Source organism: Kogia breviceps, chromosome 1, assembly GCF_026419965.1.
Source record: "Kogia breviceps isolate mKogBre1 chromosome 1, mKogBre1 haplotype 1, whole genome shotgun sequence".
Taxonomy (NCBI): Eukaryota; Metazoa; Chordata; class Mammalia; order Artiodactyla; family Physeteridae; genus Kogia; species Kogia breviceps.
Window position 1 is genome coordinate 82,623,315 of NC_081310.1, and position 19,279 is coordinate 82,642,593.

Genomic DNA, 19,279 nt, shown 5'->3' on the forward strand with positions numbered 1-19,279 from the left:
TTTTTTAGTTTTAATCACTATATATGGTTATAGAAGTATATAGTACTTTAAGTACTTTTTTTTTTTTGGCTGCACCACCCAGCTTGTGGGATCTTAGCTCTCCAACCAGGGATTGAACCTGTGCCCTCGGCAGTGAAGGCAGGGAGTCCTAACCACTGGACCTCTAGGGAATTCCCAGTATATAGTACTTTTTTTCTTTTTAATAAATTTATTTATTTATTTTTGGCTGTGTTGGGTCTTCATTGCTGCACATGGGCTTTCTCTAGTTGAGGCGAGTGGGGGCTACTCTTCGTTGCAGTGTGTGGGCTTCTCATTGCGGTGGCTTCTCGTGCATCTTGGGCTCTGGGTGCACGGGCTTCAGTAGTTGTGGTACACGGGCTTAGTTGCTCCGCAGCATGTGGGATCTTCCGGGACCAGGGCTCGAACCTGTGTCCCCTACATTGACAGGCGATTCTTTTTTTTTATTATTCTTTTTTAAAATTTTATTTATTTTTGGTTGCATTGGGTCTTCGTTGCTGCACATGGGCTTTCTCTAGTTGCGGCGAGTGGGGGCTACTGTTCGTTGCAGTGCACAGGCTTCTCACTGTGGTGGCTTCTCGTTGTGGATCACGGGCTCTAGGCACGCGGGCTTCAGTAGTTGTGGCACACGGGCTCAGTAGTTGGGGCATGCGGCCTCAGTAGTTTTGGCTCATGGGCTCTAGAGCGTAGACTCAGTAGTTGTGGTGCACAGGCTTAGTTGCTCCACCACATGTGGGATCTTCCCAGACCAGGGCTCGAACCCATGTCCCCTGCATTGGCAGGCGGATTCTTAACCACTGTGCCACCAGGGTAGCCCCTGGCAGGAGGATTCTTAACCACTGTGCCACCAGGGAAGTCCCTCCCAGTATATAGTACTTTAGATCCCACCAGTCCCACTTCCTAGAAGCAGTTTCTTGTAACTCATTTAGCAGTTTTTTCTGGTATTTGTCTTCATATTTCTGAATAATGTACCCTATTTTTCCTTCTTGATTTATACTATATAAGAAATACCTGTTGGGGCTTCCCTGGCAGTTCAGTGGTAAAGACTCCGTGCTTCCGCTGCAGGGGGCACAGGTTCCATCCCTGGTAGGGGAACTAAGATCCCGCATGCTATGTGTGCGACCAAAAGAAAAAAAGAAATACCTGTTAACTTCTTGGTGTGACAAATGAGGATTTAACTTATATTCACCCCCCTTCCCCCTTCTCCCAATATCATTATATAACTCTTTAAATCTGTTGATTACCCTGTAAATTAAAGTACTAAACTTACTATTTTATTGACCACTAACTCTAGATGCCCCACTTTATAAAATGAAAATATTAACATTCATATTCTTTCCCATTAGTTTTCTTCTGTCCCTTCAGTTTCCCAACATCACTAAACAATACTTTTATATAGTCTAGGTTGATAATATTTACATTCTATTTTATAATTATAATTAAGTCTTCATTGCTCTAAAGGCTGAAAATTAATAAACAAAGCTTACATCATAACTGTTTGAACATTGTTCACCGCAAGGTCTTTTGGTAACTGTGGTTATATTAGAGAGTTTTTGTTCCTAGAATTTCTATTTTTCTTGCATTGTTTGCCTTCTAGTGTCTTTTTTTTTTTTTTTTTTTTTGGTCTCTCTAGATTCTGTATTACATCAGATATTCTGAATCCATGTTTTTCCCCAGAGACCTCCCTACCAGAGCTTACATTCTCCTGCTCTATTTTGGGTCTCTAGATCTCATCCTAGGACTATTCTTTACCACTGTTCTGAGCTGAGGCCTCTGTTTGCCAATTTCCATGTCTTCTTTTCTTGGCTTTCTCTCCTGTTTTGCTGGAGCACATCCTCAATTTCCCCAAAAAAAGAGTTTGTGAGAGATGTATTTTCTGAGTCCTTATATTTAAAAATGTCTTTTGGGGGCTTCCCTGGTGGCGCGGTGGTTGAGAATCTGCCTGCTAATGCAGGGGACACAGTTTCGAGCCCTGGTCTGGGAGGATCCCACATGCCGCGGAGCAACTAGGCCCGTGTGCCACAACTACTGAGCCTGCGCATCTGGAGCCTGTTCTCCGCAACAAAAGAGGCCGCAATAGTGAGAGGCCCACACACCACAATGAAGAGTGGCCCCCGCTTGCCACAACTAAAGAAAGCCCTTGCACAGAAACGGAGACCCAACCCAGCCATAAATAAATAAATGAATGAATGAATGAATGAATGAATGAATGAAAGAAAGTCTTTGCAAGATCTTTTTAGGGATATTTTATGTGGTGTTGTGGAATTTTTACAATGATGTATCTACCTGTGAGGTTTTGCATTCATTATGGGTTAGTTGGAGGGCTTTTTCAGTCTAAAGGCTGGTATTCTTTAATTCTGGGATAATTTCTTTATCTCCATTTTCCCTTTCTTGGACATCGATTAATCATTTGTTAGACCTCCTAGATTGGTCCTCTATGTGTCCTATGTTTTCTCAACCTTGATCTTTTCTGCTTTCTGGAAGATCTAGAGTTTTTTCCTTCCCTCTAGTTACTTGGTTTTCTCTTATATGATTCTGGCTTTCCTCAAAAATTAGATAATATTTGTCCTATTCATATTTAAGAATGAGGTATGAAAAAATTGATTGGGAGGGCTCTCTGTACATAGATAGGAATTATCTACTCTGAGTTTAACCCAAGAATGGATAATAGTAAAATCTGTTTAGGTAAGGAACTGGCTGTTAGTCAGGGTGGGAGGAGCCCTAAATGTCAGAAGGCTGGAGTCTTTTTGCCAGAATATTGTAACTCTTTAGAGAAGAACTCATATTTTTTTTGCCTGGGGCATAGTGCCTTGGCTGCCAAGTATCAAGATTACAGAAGAGGTGATATTGAGTGTTTGGTATTCACACTTTTTTTTTTTTTTGGCTGTGTTGAATCTTTGTTGCTGCATGGGCGCTACTCTTCATTGCGGTGCGTGGGCTTTTCATTGAAGTGGCTTCTCGATGTGTAGCATGGGCTCTAGGCACACGGGCTTCAGTAGTTGTGGCACACGGGCTCAGTAGTTGTGGCTTACAGGCTCAGTAGTTGTGGCGCATGGGCTTAGTCGCTCTGCGCATGTGGGATCTTCCTGGACCAGAGCTCGAACCCGTGTCCCCTGCATTGGCAGGCGGATTCTTAACCACTGCGCCACCAGGTAAGTCCCCAAGGTATTCACACTTTTAATTTCTGATTTCAACCCCACTACTCACTCCACTTTTTTATACTCATCATTTTCTGGATCAAAACTTCTCAGGGATTCTGCAAGACAGATCAGCTCTTTCCCAGGTATAACTCCCTTTCTGCATGCTCCTAACCTCATTTTTCTCTACCCTGCTTCATTACTTCTTACTCTTACAAAACCTTTTCCTTGTTACTGGTTTATACCTTTGTGTTCCTTTACTATTCATTTTATAGGAGTCCCAGGAGGGAAAGACACTGAACAGGAGTGATTAGTTTACCATTTTTACTCAAAAGACCATTTTATAATTTTTGAGAAGTGAGCCATCATTACTTATTTATGAAATTATATAAAATGATTTAGTCTCCTTTGGAGGATCCTTAGCAAAGGCTGGGAGAAGTTTGTTCAGCAAGCATTCATTGAGCACACATAATTGCAAATCTGTGTAATAAATGCTATAATGAAGGTAACTATAGGGTGCTAAGAGAACAGATTGAATAGGTGCTTTAGCTAATTTGGGAGTGGGAATGGAGGATATGGAGAAAATTTTTCCCAAAGGAGCTTAACTCTGAAGTTGCAGTAATTAGCTAAATGAAAGACCATATTCTCTGAAGAGCATTTTCAAAGCATGGGAATGAAAGAGAGCATGGCAAAATTGGTGGACCTGAAAGTAGTTTCTTATAGCCAGGCATTTATGAGGAAGTGATAAATAAAACTGGAGAGGGAGTCAGGAACATGGTCCTGAAAGGCCTATATTTATTCTAAGGTCTTTGAATTTTACCCTGAAAGCAATGGAAAGCAGTTGTAGGATTTTAATTTTGCTGATGATGTGATCAAGTCTGCATTTTGGAATCAAGATAGCAGAATGGAGAATAGGAGACTGTTAGAGGTAGGGAGACAAGTTAGTAGGTTATTGAAATAATCCAGGTTGACTTTTGTGGAAACAGTTAAACCTTAAAGCAATATTCTCAAAAAGATTTTGACCACAGTCTGTATAAAAGAAAGATTTTACATGACAACTAAGAACCACACACACGTGCACATATACAGCAAAAGTTTCACAAAATAAAACTTACTCTTGTTATATGCAGTACACTGGGAGATACTCTTTCTTCTATATATTTTATTTCCTATACTTTTTCTGATTTTTTAAGATGACTATTTAGATAATTTTCAACTTTTTAAAAATATGTATATTTAATACAGTAAACTTGCCTCTAAGCTGCATCTCACAAGTTTTTTGTTTGTTTGTTTTTGGCCGTGCCAGCTCTTAGTTGTGGCATGCGGGATCTTTGTTGTGGCACGTGGGATCTTTTAGTTGTGGCATGCACGATCTTTAGTTGCGGCATGCAAACTCTTAGTTGAGGCATGTGGGATCTAGTTCCCTGATCAGGATCGAACCCGGGCCCCCTGTATGGGAGCTCAGAGTCTAAACCACTGAACAACCAGGGAAGTCCCACATCTCACAAGTTTTTATACTTAAATGTGTCTTTTACAAACAGCATATAGTTGGATATTGGTTTTGTTTTATGGTTATTGTTTTTTAATCAAATCTGACACTCTTAACTAATTGCCTTAAATTAAATTATCTTAATTTAATATTACTATCTTAATATTGTTATAATAAAACCCTAAACTAAGATTCTGTTACTTCATGTATAATGTAAGAACCTTAACAGTAGTAGGATTCCCTTCCCCCAGGTCTTTATGCTGTTGTTAACTATTTTACTTATGTATACTTTATGTAGTATAATTTTTATTATTTTTCTTAAACAGTGAGTAGACTTTTAAAGAAATTAAGGGGGAAATAGTCTTTTATATTTACTATTTCTGGTGTTTTTCATTCCTTTTTGCAGATCCATGTTTCCCTCTGGGATCATTTTCCTTCAGCCTAAAGTCTTTAACATTTCTTATAGTGCAGGACTGTTGGTGATGAATTTCTCAGTTTTTGTTTATCTTAAAATGTCTTTATTTTACCTTCATTTTTCAGAAATGTTTTCACTGGATAAAGAATTATAAGTTGGCAGTTATTTTCTTTCATTACCTAAAAATATTTCTCTACCTGTCGTCCCTTGAGAAGTCAGCTGTGCCTAGATCTCTTCTTTGTATTTATCCTGCTACAAAGGGATAAAAGGGGTTCACTGACCTTTTTGGATCTATGGTGTGATACTGTTCATCAATTTTAGAACCTGTCCGACAGTTATCTTTTAAAATATTCCTTCTTTTTCATTATCTCTCTTTTCCTTCTGGGACACCAGTTATACGGCCCATGTGTTCTTAGATTTCTGTCTATTCTGTTCATTCTTTTTTCTCTCTGGACTGATTTTTGGCTACTTTATATTTACTTGTCTTCAAATATTCTTTGTTCAACTGAGCCCAGTCTGCTGTATTTTTCAGTTCTAGAATTTTCACTTCGTTCTTTCTTAGAGCTCCTTTTCTTTGTTGAGATTTCCCATCTAGTCATCCGTTCTTCATCTTTTGCTAAAAATTCTTTAACGTAGTATTTGTAATCACTGTCTTAAAGACCTTATATGTTAATTCCAGTATCTGGGTCATTTCTAGGTATACTCCTGTTGACTTTTTTCTGTGATGTGTGTGTGTGTCTGTGTGTGTACTTTAATCATACCTATGTATACTATCTGTCTGCTTGTCTAAGAATTTATTTTATAGGAGACCTTTTCGGTAATACTTGTGGAAACTGTGAATTGTATCATTTTACCTTTAAAAAGTGTTGAGGTTTTCTGGCAATCAGTTAAATTATCAGTGGATCACTGTGATGTGAAGGCTTGGTTTTAGGTTTGTTTGGACATAACCCTTAGTCCTGGGACATGGTCCTTACTCCTAATCCATGGCCTTTGTGGGGTTTTAATAGGAAGTGAAGGTGTTTACTAAGCCTCTCTAAATTGACAGTGCATAAACTAAACTCTTTGCCTGGTACTGGGCAGCTGCTGAAATCACTGCTTAGGTCTTTAACTTCATAGCTTCCTTGGAGATAATATCAAAGGAACTATTTCCACCATTCAGATTTATATGTTTATATGTTTTTATTGTCATATATTTTAATTATACACATACATATTCTACAGTTGTTTTATGTAGTCAGTATTTATTTAGTGTTATTAGCCTTTTTATTGTACTGCATTTGGTTTGCTATTAATATTTTCTCTTTATCTTTGGTTTTCAGTAGTTATACAGTGACCTGCTTAGGTGTAGTTTTCTTCATATTCATCTGATTTAGGGTTTGCAGAACTTTTTGAGTCATTGGTGTATTAATTTACTAGGGCTGCTATAACAAAGTACCTGAGAGTGGGTAGCTCAAACTACATTAATTTATTGTCTCATACTGTAAGGCTATAAGTCCAAAATCAAGGTGTTATTAGCAGGGTTGATTCTTTCTGAGGGCTGTGAGGGAAGAGTCTGGTTCCTGGCTTCTCCTGTTTAACTTGTAGATGGCTGTTTCTTCCCTATGTCTCTTCACATTGCCTTCCCTCTGTTTCCAAATTTTCACTTTTTTGCTAAAGGATACCAGTCATACTGCATTAGGGCCCATCCTAATGACCTTGTTTTAACCTGATTACCTCTGTAAAAACTCTATCTCCAAATAAGGTCACATTCTGAGGTATACAGTTAGGACTGTCAGTGTATGATTTGAGGGGCACAATTCAACCCATAATGAGTGGCTTAATGTTTCTTATAAATGTTGGGATGTTTTCTTGTCAAGTATTGTTTCTATTCTATTATATCTCCTCTCCTCCTGGAGCTCTATTAATTTGTATACTAGATCTCATCAGTGTTCCAAATGTCTTTATGTTAGTTTCTATATTTTCTATCCTTTTCCCCTCGGTGCTTCCCTTCTAGATATTTTCTATTAACCAGTCTTCTAATTCATTAATTTTCTCTTCTGCTGAATCTTATGTATTGTTTAACCCATCAGTTAATTTAGTTGGCTTATTTTTCAGTTCTAGAATTGCCATTTGATTTTTCTTCAGAAATAATTCGATTTTTCTGGTGAAGTTCTGTCAGTCTATTTTCATTTTTTCCTCTCTCATTTTTTTTCAGTCTTCTTTGTTTTATTTTGTAACACTCAAACTTAAAGAAATATCTTAAGTATATTATGAAGACCTTTTTTGGGGGGGAGTCATTTGAAAATAAGTATAACTGATTCACTTTGCTGTACAGCAGAAACGAACACAACATTGTAAAGCAGCTATACTCCAATAAAAATTAATTTAAAAAAAAGAATGAAGATAAGTAAATATATACATAAATAAATAAAATAAAAATAAACACACACACCCAAAAAAAGAAAAGAAGTTGCTGACACCCCATTACCCACAAATATTTTCATGAGTATTTTCCTCCAAGACAATCATTTTCTCCTTCATAACCATAAGGTATAGCTGTTTAATCATGAAATTAATTGATTCATGCATTATTATCTAATCCTCAGCCCCTATTCAAATTGACCAGTTTTTATAACAAAAGCTCCTGTCCAGAATCACAAGTTGCATTTATTGCATTTCCGTTTTCCATTGATCTGGAACAGTTCCTCAGTCTTTTCTTTAATTTTCATGACCTAAATATGTTTGGAGATTACAAGTCAAATAGTTTGTCCAGTGTCCCCCAATTTGGATTTATATGATATTTCTTTGTGATCAGATTGAGGTTATATATCTTTAGTAGGAATATCACAGAAGTGATTGTGTTCTTCTCATTTCATCCTTTCAGTTAGCACACAAGTTTGATTTGTTTTACTACCTGTAACATTCCCTTTGGTATCTTATTAGTGTGGCATCTTCCCAGCTTGTCCACCGAAAAGTTTTCACTTGGTAATTGCTGTAGGTTGAATTGTGTACCCCAGAAGATGATGTTGAAGCCCTAACTCTCTGGTACACGTGAAAATTACCTTACTTGGGAATAGGGTCTTTACAGATATACTCAAATTAAGATGAGGTCATTAGGATGAGCCTTAATCCAATATAACTGGTGTCCTTATAAGAAGATGGAAATTTGGATACAGATGCACACAGGAATAATATGTGACAACCAAGACAGATATTGTAGTGATGCATCTGCCACCCAAGGAATTCCAAGGGTTGATGGCTACCACCAGAAACTAGGTCAAGTCAGGGAAGGATTCTGCTCAGTCGTAGAGGGATCATAGCCCTGCTTACACTTTGATTTTGGACTTTTAGCCTCCAGGATTATGAGACAATAAATTTCTGTTGTTTTAAGCCATTCAGTAATAAAGTACCACAACACTAGGAAACTATACACTAATTAAGTGTCTTGTGGGGAGGTGTTTTGAAACTATGCAAATATTTTGTTCCTCTTCAAAGTTTCAGTTTATTTAGTATGGACTCGGTCGTATTTAGTCAGTGTTCTAATTCATTACTAACTACTGATTCATTGCAAAATAATTATTTTGATGCTCAAATTGTCCCAGTGGGAGCTCCTTTCAGGCTGCTTTCTGTGTTCTTTTGACATATCCCCATCATTTTTTGAGCGTTTCCTTACTTTGGGAGCAAGGTATTCCAGGTTCATCTTGCATTTTTCTATCCAGCCCAGGAATCAGTCATTTCTCCAAGGAGCCTTGGTTCCTTTTAGTGAAAAACCATATTTCGAAACCAAGATCTGAGTACTAGGTGTACTTACTACTATTGGGATATCACTGCTTCCAGACCATATCAGTGTACAGAGGTAGGAAATGTGTGTGTGTGTGTGTGTGTGTGTGTGTGTGTGTGTGTGTGTGTGTGTGTGTGTGTATTTAACCTATATACACACATTTATATCTATACATATTTCTGTATCTGTCTATATATGTCAGAAACCATGAGTTCACACTAGTATCTCCAATCCCAGTCTAACACTATGAGGTTCATTCTAGTTTTCTCCATTTCCACATTTATAATTGCTTTTTCTAAAAATGTAAAATCTTGCTCCCCTTATCTTCAACATAATCACTTATTTGATCATTGCCCATGTGTATAGCCAGTTTTCCAGCACTTCCATCCCTCCCAGCCATTTCTGTTGGCTTTCTTTTTATCTCGCTTAGGCTTCAACATCCCATGCAATGCCTTCCTCCCATGCAGTCATTTTCCTCACCCCATTTTGGCTCCGTTACCTAACCTAGGCGACCAAGGCTTCCCTTCAACTCTTGCTAATGAATTTTGGACTGAATTGTTCAAGACGGGATTTTCTGTATTTTCTTGAACATACAAATCATAGCTATTTGGGTTTTGCTAGGTAATTCCAATATTGGCTATACTTGTTTTGAGTCTGTTCATAGTGTCTGTCATTTCTTTTATCTCTTGGCATGCTTTCTAATTTTTTATTGAATACTGAACATTGTATATGAAAATATTTCTGGAGTCTCAGTGATTTCTCTTCCTCCAGAAAGGATTCACCCTTTCCTTTGCTAGGCAGATATTGTGAGAGCTTATCATATATATTTTTTAATTTATTTATTTTTTATGTATTTATTTTGGCTGCGTTGGGTCTTCATTGCTGTGCACAGCTTTCTCTAGTTGCGGTAGGCAAGGGCTACTCTTCACTGTGGTGCACGGGCTTCTCATTGCAGTGGCTTCTCTTGTTGCAGAGCACAGGCTCTAGGCACAAAGGCTTCAGTAGTTGTGGCACGCAGGCTCAGTAGTTGTGGCATGCGGGCTGTAGAGCACAGGCTCAGTAGTTGTGTCACATGGACTTCGTTGCTCCATGGCATGTGGGATCTTCTCAGAACAGGGATCGAACCCGTGTCCCTTGCATTGGCAGGCGTATTCTTAACCACTGCGCCACCAGGGAAGTCCAAGAGCTAATCATATTAATCAAATCTGAAACTGAACTGACTTCAGGCTGAATTGCAGTTTGGGCAAACTTTTGATTTCCTCTGGTTCATCCAGCTTCTAAGTCACAGATTTTTCCCACTGAGAGCCTGCGGCATCACTAGGGCCCCTCCTTCAGTGTGTGATTTGAATGCTAATCCTTGTCTCTTCTGCACCATGAGACTATGTTTAACTCCGCTTTGCTTTTCAGAATTATTCTGCTTGACTTCTTTAATTCCCTCTTAAGCAAGCTTCATAATTCAGCAGATGTCTTTTTTTAATTGGAGTATAGTTGATTTACAGTGTTCTGTTGATTTCAGGTGTTGTACAGCATAGTGATCCAGTTATACATATACATATTATGTTTGTTCTTTTTCAGATTCTTTTCCCCTGTAGGTTATTACAGAATATTGAGTAGAGTTCCCTGTGCTACACAGTAGGTCCTTGTTGGTTATCTATCAGCAAACATCTTGAAGGAAAAGCAATAGCATATTGTTGAGCCAGTTCTGTCCTTCCTCTTTCATCAAAATTTTGGCCTTTCTAATTTTTTCTAATTTATCTCTACAGGCCAGCAAGACTTTTTAAAGTTCTCCTTTTTTCTTTATATTATTTAGTAGTAACCCTCTGCCTTTTCCTTTTGCCTGAATTCTCAAATTCTTGCCTAGCTCCCCAAAATCAGCAGGACCCTGAGAGAAAAGGCAGCTGCAGAATGTCAGCTTGACTCTCCTCATGGTTTCCCCTGCTATAGAATTTGCCACTTGGGTTTTCGTTGCCTTAGCACTCTACAGTACATTCATATATGTTTGTGCGCGCGTGCTCATGAGTGTGTATAGACATGTATGTGTATATATCTGGATTTTCAAGTTGTTCTTGATGGGAGCATTGCTATGCTACAAACTACTCAATTATATCTAGAAACAAAAGCTCAATTCTAGCATATTATTTTCTGTTCCACTCCATTTTTAAAATGATGCTTCTTGTTCAACCAACCAAAATGATTCCACAATCTTAATGTTCCAAGACCCTTAACAAAAAAGAAGAAAAAGACACACAGCTTCAAGACACTGGCAATTAAGATAATCAGATGAATAGGATTTAAGCCAGATAATCAAGGTTAACGACAACAGTGGTGCATTGTATTGATTGTATGTACCCTTGATATGCTGTGATGACAGTCACACTTTACCTCTGTGGTCTTCCTCCCCAAAACCCATAACCCCAGTCTAATCATGAGAAAAACATTAGACAAACCTCAGTTAAGAGGCAGTCTACAAAATACCTGACCAGTACTCTTCAAAACTGTTAAGTTCATCAAAAACAAGGAAAGTCTAACAAACCATCACAAACAAGAGAAGCCTAGGAGATGTGACTACTAAATTAAGGGATCCTGGAATAGAAAAAGAACATCAGATAAAAACTGAGGAAATATGCATAAAGTATGGGCTTTAGTTAATAATAATTATCAAAATTGGTTTATTAATGACAAATGTATTATACTAATGTTAGGTGTTAATAACAGGGAAAATTGGGTGTGCGTTATATGGGAACTCTATTTTATCTTCACAGTAATTTTGTACACCTAAAACTTTTTAAATAAACAGTTTCTTTTTTTAAAAAAATCAATAGTATTTGACCTCTCAGGCTATGCTTTATTTATTAATTTGATTTTTGTCTTCTTAGTCATTGCTGTATCTCCAGTACCTAGAAGAGTGGCCAGCACATTTAGGTTCTTGATGAATATTGGTTGCTTGGGGGGATACAGAGGAGCAAGGGAGGATGAATTGCAGATAACTTCTAAGTCTCTAACTTGGGCAACTGTGGATGGTAATATTGATTTAGGGAATATAAAAAGCAGAGATTGGAAACTACTCCATGCTTGACAGATGATATTTTCTTGTTTTATATCAGTGATATAGTTAATAATAATGAAGAAATCTGATCACGTCAAAATGGTAGCTTCTTCTTTACTTCTCAGAGGAGTAAACTCTTCTTTTTCTCTTTTAGGCATATAAAACCTTTGCTAATCGAGTGAACAATTTAAAGAAAAAGCTGGATCAATTGAAGTCAACCCTTCCTGATCCTGAGGAATCACCAGTCCCTTCCCCAAGTATGGATGCTCCCTCCCCAACTGGCTCTGAGTCTCCTTTTCAAGGAATGGGAGGTGAGGAATCCCAGTCACCAACCATGGAGAGTGAGAAATCTGCCACACCTGAGCCTGCAACAGATAATCGTGATGTGGAAGACATGGAACTCTCAGATGTGGAAGATGATGGGTCAAAAATCATTGGTATGTCCTATATGATTAGTAGACAACTTGCTCCTTATCTGTTTTGCCTTCCCCACCAATAAATCTATCACAGGCAGGTATTAAAAGATGGTTTAATCCTTGTAAAATTAGAACACCAAGGTAGTAGTATTGTCTGTAGAGCAGTGGTTCAGGATTTGGTATGCCACGTATGTTGAGAATCGTTGCTCAAGATCTGTGCTGTTCAGGGAATTCCCTGGTGGTCCAGTAGTTAGAAATCTGTGCTTCCGCTGCCAGGGACCCAAGATCCTGCAAGCCACGTGGTGTGGCGAAAACAAAAACAAAACAAAATACACACTGGATTCTAGGAACTTAATGCTTTAAAAAAGAGTGAAAGGGCTTCCCTGGTGGCGCAGTGGTTGAGAAGTCCGCCTGCCGACGCAGGGGACACGGGTTCGTGCCCCGGTCCTGGAGGATCCCACAGGCAGTGGAGCGGCTAGGCCCGTGAGCCACGGCCGCTGAGCCTGCGCGTCTGGGGCGGGGCCTGTGCTCCACAACGGGAGGGGCCACAGCAGTGAGAGGCCCATGTACCGCGAAAAATAATAATAATAAATTAATAATAAATAAATCAGAGTGAAAATATCTCAATAATTGTTTATATTTATAACTTATTAAAATGAAAATATTTGAGATATATCGAGATAAGTAAAATATATTATTAAAATTAATTTTACCTGTTTTTCTTTTTTTGATATGGTTACTAGAAAATTTAAACTTACATATGTGGCTTGAATTACATTTCTTTTGAACAGCACTGCTCTAAAGGGAGGGCCACTTATGCTGGAATTCCTTATTCTCTGTCACTCTTGACCTTCAAGATTCCAAAGCCACATTTTGTTGACCACACTTTCAGAATTAACCTGGATTGGTGAATTGTTTCTCTGACATCCCCAGCTTTTATAATTATTCTTAGGTTGAATTTAATGCACTATCCATATAGTGCATTGCCTTTAAAGTATTAAGAGGAATGTATTACAGAGGCATCAAGAGTTAAAACATTGCATTAGTGCCTGATTGCACCCCCAGTAGACCAATTTCAGAAGGCCAAAGGATGATACATTAACATATGTACAGAGTTTTTGTTTCTTAGAAAGCTCTCAGGTTAATAATGGCAAAGAAAAGACAGGACAATTTATGACATAAATATTACTGAAAGAACACAAATGTGTACCAAATAATAACATGCTTCCAGAAATGTACAAATTTAATATACAGATACTAAGAAGATGTAAAGAAATCATTAAATGTAAGATAAAAGATGCATTTGGGGAATTTATTTTAAGCAGCTATTAAAAGTGGGAAGGTTCATAAATAATAAAGAGCATGACTTCTTAAAAAAATCATGAAGTGAATGATTTTTCTCTAAAGCATAGTACTTTTTAGGAAATATTGGGACATGTTATTTCATATTGGAAGCAGAGTCTGGAAAGTAGTAGGATGCAATACCATCTCTTTTCTTTTTTAAAACAGTAGAAGACAGGAAGGAAAAACCTGTGGAGAAGCCAGCTGTATCCACTGCTGTACCTACAAAGCCAACAGAAAGTATCTCAAAGGCCTCTTCATGTACTCCAGTGCCTGTGACCATGACAGCAACCCCACCTATTCCAAAGCCTGTGAATACTTCTCTTCTCTCCCCTACTCCAGCACTGGCTTTGCCAAACCTGGCTAATGTGGATCTGGCAAAGATCAGTTCCATCCTTAGCAGCCTGACATCAGTCATGAAAAATACTGGTAAGTAGCCCCAGTAAAGAAGATAAAAGGCTTATTTCCACCTTTCTAATTGAACCATCAATCTGGGTTTTGTTTTTGTTTTTTAATTAAAAGTAATGTTTTAATTAAAAAATAAAAATAGGGACTTCCCTGGCGGTCCAGTGGGTAAGACTCCATGCTCCCAGTGCAGGGGGCCTGTGTTCCATCCCTGGTCCGGGAGCTAGATCCCGCATGCATGCCGCAACTAAGACCCAGTACAGCCATAATAAATATATAAATACATACATACATACCACTACATGGTCATCATAGAAAAATTAGAAGATAAGTTAAAAGAATAAGATAAATATCCATAATTCTGCCATCCCAAAGGAAACCACTTGTGTTTAACCTTACAAGTGTGCGTGTGTGTGTGTGTGTGTGTTTTGGGAAATAAAACGTTAGTAATAATTTTTCTTTCAGTAATTGAAGCATATTGGGTATACAGTTGGTCCTCCATATTCACCGGTTCTGCATCTGCAGGTTCCACATCCAAGGATTCAACCAACCATGGATTGAAAATATTTAGGGGAAAAATGTTTTCAGAAAGTTCCAAAAAGCAAAACTTGAACTTGTCATGCCCCAGCAACTATTTATATAGCATTTACATTGTATTTACAACTATTTATATTGTATTATGTATTATGAGTAATCTAGAGATGATTTAAAGTATATGGAGGGCTTCCCTGGTGGCGCAGTGGTTGAGAATCCGCCTGCCGATGCAGGGGACACGGGTTCGTGCCCCGGTCCGGGAAGATCCTACATGCCGCTGAGCGGCTGGGCCCGTGAGCCATGGCCGCTGAGCCTGGGCGTCCGGAGCCTGCACTCCGCAATGGGAGAGGCCACAACAGTGAGAGGCCCGCAAAAAAAAATAAAAATAAAATAAAATAAAATTAAATTAAATTAAATTAAAAAATAAATAAAATAAAGTATATGGAAGGACTGGGAGTTCCCTGGCGGGCCAGTGGTTAGGTCTTGGCGCTTTCACTGCCATGGCCCAGGTTTAATCCCTGATCAGGGAACAAAGATCCCGCAAGCCATGTGGCATGGCAAACAAACAAAAATAAATAAAGTATATGGAAGGATGTGCATAAGTTACATGCAAATACTATACCATTTTATAAGGGACTTGAGCATCCACAGATTTTGATATATTCAGTAGTCCTGAAACCAACGCCCCATGGGTACCGAGGGAGAACTGTACTCTTGAAAGCAGCTACTTAAAATTTAACTATACATCATGGATGTTTTTGTAAGTCATTAAACATTCAGGTATATCATTTAATAGCATTCAGTAATTTATGTAAGCTTTTATTATCAGAACATCTAGTGTGCTTCCAATTTTTCGCTGTTATAAAGAATCCGGTAATGAACAACCTTGATGCTAAAATTTTGTGCACAACCCTTCTTAAAAGGGTTGATAAGTATATGGGACTTTTGTTAATGGAAGTTTTAATGAAGATAAATAAAGTAGAGCCACTCTACATGCTCATCACTCATCTTCAACACTGTAAACACATGGCCAATCTTGTTTCTGCTATGCCCTGTCCAATCCTGATTATTTTGAAGAAAATCCCAGTTATTTCCAACCTGTTTTGTTTTATACTTTGTCAAATTCAGTCTTAAAAAAAATTGTTCATTTGCATTCCTTTGATTAAAGGTGTGGTTAAAATGTCTTTCATATGCTTACCATTTTTGTGTGTGAAATACCTGTTTACATTTTTGATAGTTAAAAAAAATCAAAAATCATTTCTTTACCATTTTTCCTATGTTAAGAATCAACCCAGTATTTTAAAATGTAAAAATGTAGAGATTGCTTATATAACCTCATTTTAAAGTCCATTTCAAAAGGAAATAACTTACTTATCACATAGAATTATGCAGTGGCCAAGTCTGATCATAATTAGCCAGCAATATCTATTGAGCACTTAGAGGAGTCTGAGGTGTAGGTTCCATTTGGTAGAGAAAAAAGAAATAGGTTCTCTGGTCTCTTTCTGTTGGGGCTCTGAAAACTAGTAAATACATATGAAAAAAAAATAACTTAATACTTAGCTAATTTAACAGTGTTCCAAGTAGATAGGAGCAAGCCTTAATGTAATTTTCAGATTTTTTCTTTGTACAAGATGGACAATTTGTGGATCATTCACAGAAGAATTCCTATTAAACATACCATACTCAATTAAGTGACTGGAAAGTATCATGAATTTAAAGGTCATTTTGAATTGCATTTTCTTGAGTTAATCTTTCTGCCACCAGGGGTCAGTCCTGCATCAAGACCTTCTCCAGGAACTCCTGCAAGTCCCAGCAACCTCACCAGTGGTCTGAAAACACCTGCACCTGCCACGACAACATCTCATAACCCTCTAGCAAATATCCTCTCGAAGGTGGAGATCACCCCAGAGAGCATTCTGTCTGCTCTTTCCAAAACCCAGACACAGTCAGCCCCTGCACTGCAAGGTAAACTGACATGTGCTAGGACTTGAATTGTGAATGTTTGTCTCTGGCTTAATCCTGGATTCCATTTCTGAGGAATCCAAAGCTATGAAATGTATAATACAGTTAATTCATTATTCTCTTTATCATGTACAAACTGACATTTATAGAATTCTGAAATGTCAAAGCTGAAAGAGACTTTAAATATTCTCTAGTCCAATACCTTCCTCAGGTGAGGAAATTAACACTCAGTGAGGTGATGTGACCTGCTTAAGATCACACATCTGTCTGTTCAATGAAGAGCTGAGACTAAAAGCCAGATTTCTTGACTGGAGTCCAGTATTCTTTCACTTAAACCATGTATCCCAACCTCTTAGTATAAATTAGTACATGTTGAGGTTTACACATTTTAATGTTAACTGAAATTAAAGACAGTAAGAAAGATCAGTCTACTATCAGAACTCTTATGAGACATGATTATCTCTTTTTTTGTCCTAATGTTTTATAGAGGCCTCTATAGATACTATACCTTTTTTTATTTTCTGCCTAGCTATGATCGCTACCTTATTTGAACCTCTCTTCAGCTTTGCTAATTATCTTATTTTGTGCTAAAACTGTCTGCTTCTAACATTTTTTCATAAAGCTTACCTTGCTCTTTGTTCTCAGACCCTCCAGATACCAACCTCAGTATAATTATGCAGTGAATTACAGCTTCAATATAGTGACTTAATCTTTATCAGTACTCAACCAGGAGCCTCCAGGGGACATTTGGCAATGTCTGAAGACGTTTTTGTTTGTCACAGCTGGGGTCAGGGTGGGGGTGCTGTACCTCTAGTGGGTGGAAGCCAGGGATGCTGCTTAACCCTACAATGCATAGGACAGTCCCAACAACAAAGAAGTATCCCGCCCAATGTCAGTGGTGCTGAGATCCTGCTTTATATGAATAGAGAGCAGCAGTACAGGTATCTGTTAATTTTCTTATTTCCTAAACTGTTCTGTAAGTGGATCCACCAGGCACTGTATTATAGTGAGCTTTGTCTTACCATGTAAGAGAATTTTGTTACACATAACTAAATACTATGAAATAGTAATCCACAGCTCTACATATTGGAACCAGCAAAAGAATTAATGATGATGCTACAGTGCATCTCATACTACTGATTTCAGGGATAATTAGTTTGAGAGATTGGCATGTTTATATGACTTCTCCCTTCCACTCCCTCTTCTATCACCATCCTATAGTTACAGTAAAAATTTTGAACTCACTTGTATTTTAACTTCTTATATAGATATAATACTTAGATCTTAAAGAAGAAGCTTTTTCTTTCAACAGATTGTAACAATAGTATCATGTGGACCTTCTCATCAGGCAAAATTTGAACAGAACTAGGTGTGTTATGACAAAATGAAAAGTGGGAATCTCAGGAAACAAGCCTTGTGGAATAACAGGGCAGTTTATCACCTTTCAGTTCCTTATGGAAAGTGGAATTCTCCTAGCCTTTTAAAAGAACTGTGTCTGGCAACTTAAATAGATAGATTTCTTCAAAGACCATAAAGGAAATCTCTTAGAACTTTGCTCTGAAGGTGTCACCCACAGCTCTTATTGACTGATTTTCAGCACAAAAAAATGCCTTTAGTAGGCAGAGGCCATAGACTATGGTTTAAGATTGAAGAAAAGTAATATTTAGCGGTAAGAGATTATTTCAGCTATTACCAGAAATCTGAGTAGTATCTTTGTTAGGAAGATGGTCTTCTGAAGAATATATTTCACAACAGCTGAAAGATAATACTGAAATATCTTTTTAAAATCATGATATTATCATATCTTACTTTCCAGTGCTTGAAGACTTCTGGTTTTGGTAAGAGCAGTTACTACTAAGAATTAAATCAAACTGTTATGAAGGGGAAAATTATATAGCCAGGGACCTTTTTGGAAATGAAACGTGGATTTTTTTTTTCAGGAGGATAATAACTGAAATAAACAATATTTCAATTATTTGGATATTATCAAACACTGGATAATAATAAAAACCATGCATCATTATTTAGAAGTTGATGGCATTTGAAAATGATGCAAGGATGGAGCAACCTTAAAATTCTTAAGACCTTAAATCTCTTAGCAAATAAGGATAAAAATTGAAATTTTGAAGAAACATTAATTGAAGTATCATATAAAATATTATTTTCTTTCACATGTCATTATGAAGGAACAGTTTTAGTGTATGACTGAAAGCTGAAAATTCAGGTGAAGTATACATAAACTTTTCATTTGTGATCAGAAATTGAGGAAATTTTCCAAAATGTGATTGAATTTAAAGGACCTTCTGTTATCTCTATATCAAGTATTTTTCCAAGCATTTTTCTGCAAGAGCAGTTTGCTTTGGTGAGCTTCAGTCTTCTTTGCCCCAAAGAATTCTTTCTCAGTGCTTCTGAGAAGGTTTTGTCTGTCAGTGAGTGGGGTTGAATCTCATTAGTGTCAGCCTGAATAATCTTTGAATTTTCCAAGCTATAAGAAGGGGATTGTATGTTTTCTGGGGAGAGAATCAGTGCCCCAATGGTCTAGCTGTATAAGCTTTGTGGTGTATGTTTGTATATTTATTATAGCTACATTTTACAACTAAAATTTTTACAACCAAAGCTTTGTTTCCCCAAAGATAACACCAATGTGGCAAGAGATGCTCCTTGAAAAAAAGTGTCCCAGTTCAAATAAATTCCCGCAGTTTGCATATTGCTCTCTCTCTCCTGAGAATAACAGTGTAGGTTAACTTGTTAGAGAC

The 19,279-nt window shown here is 37.6% G+C and overlaps 1 protein-coding gene across 6 annotated transcripts in view; it reads left to right on the forward strand.

The window, feature by feature from the left end:
- RPRD2 (regulation of nuclear pre-mRNA domain containing 2) overlaps positions 1–19,279 on the forward strand; it is a 92,211-nt gene that overhangs the window by 65,757 nt on the left and 7,175 nt on the right. For all 6 annotated transcript variants that reach the window (XM_059079678.2, XM_059079702.2, XM_059079721.2 and 3 more), the window contains 3 exons: positions 12,020–12,302; positions 13,791–14,051; positions 16,326–16,526. In XM_059079678.2, coding sequence (XP_058935661.1) covers positions 12,020–12,302; positions 13,791–14,051; positions 16,326–16,526 — 745 coding nt within the window. The remainder of the gene's footprint in view (positions 1–12,019; positions 12,303–13,790; positions 14,052–16,325; positions 16,527–19,279) is intronic.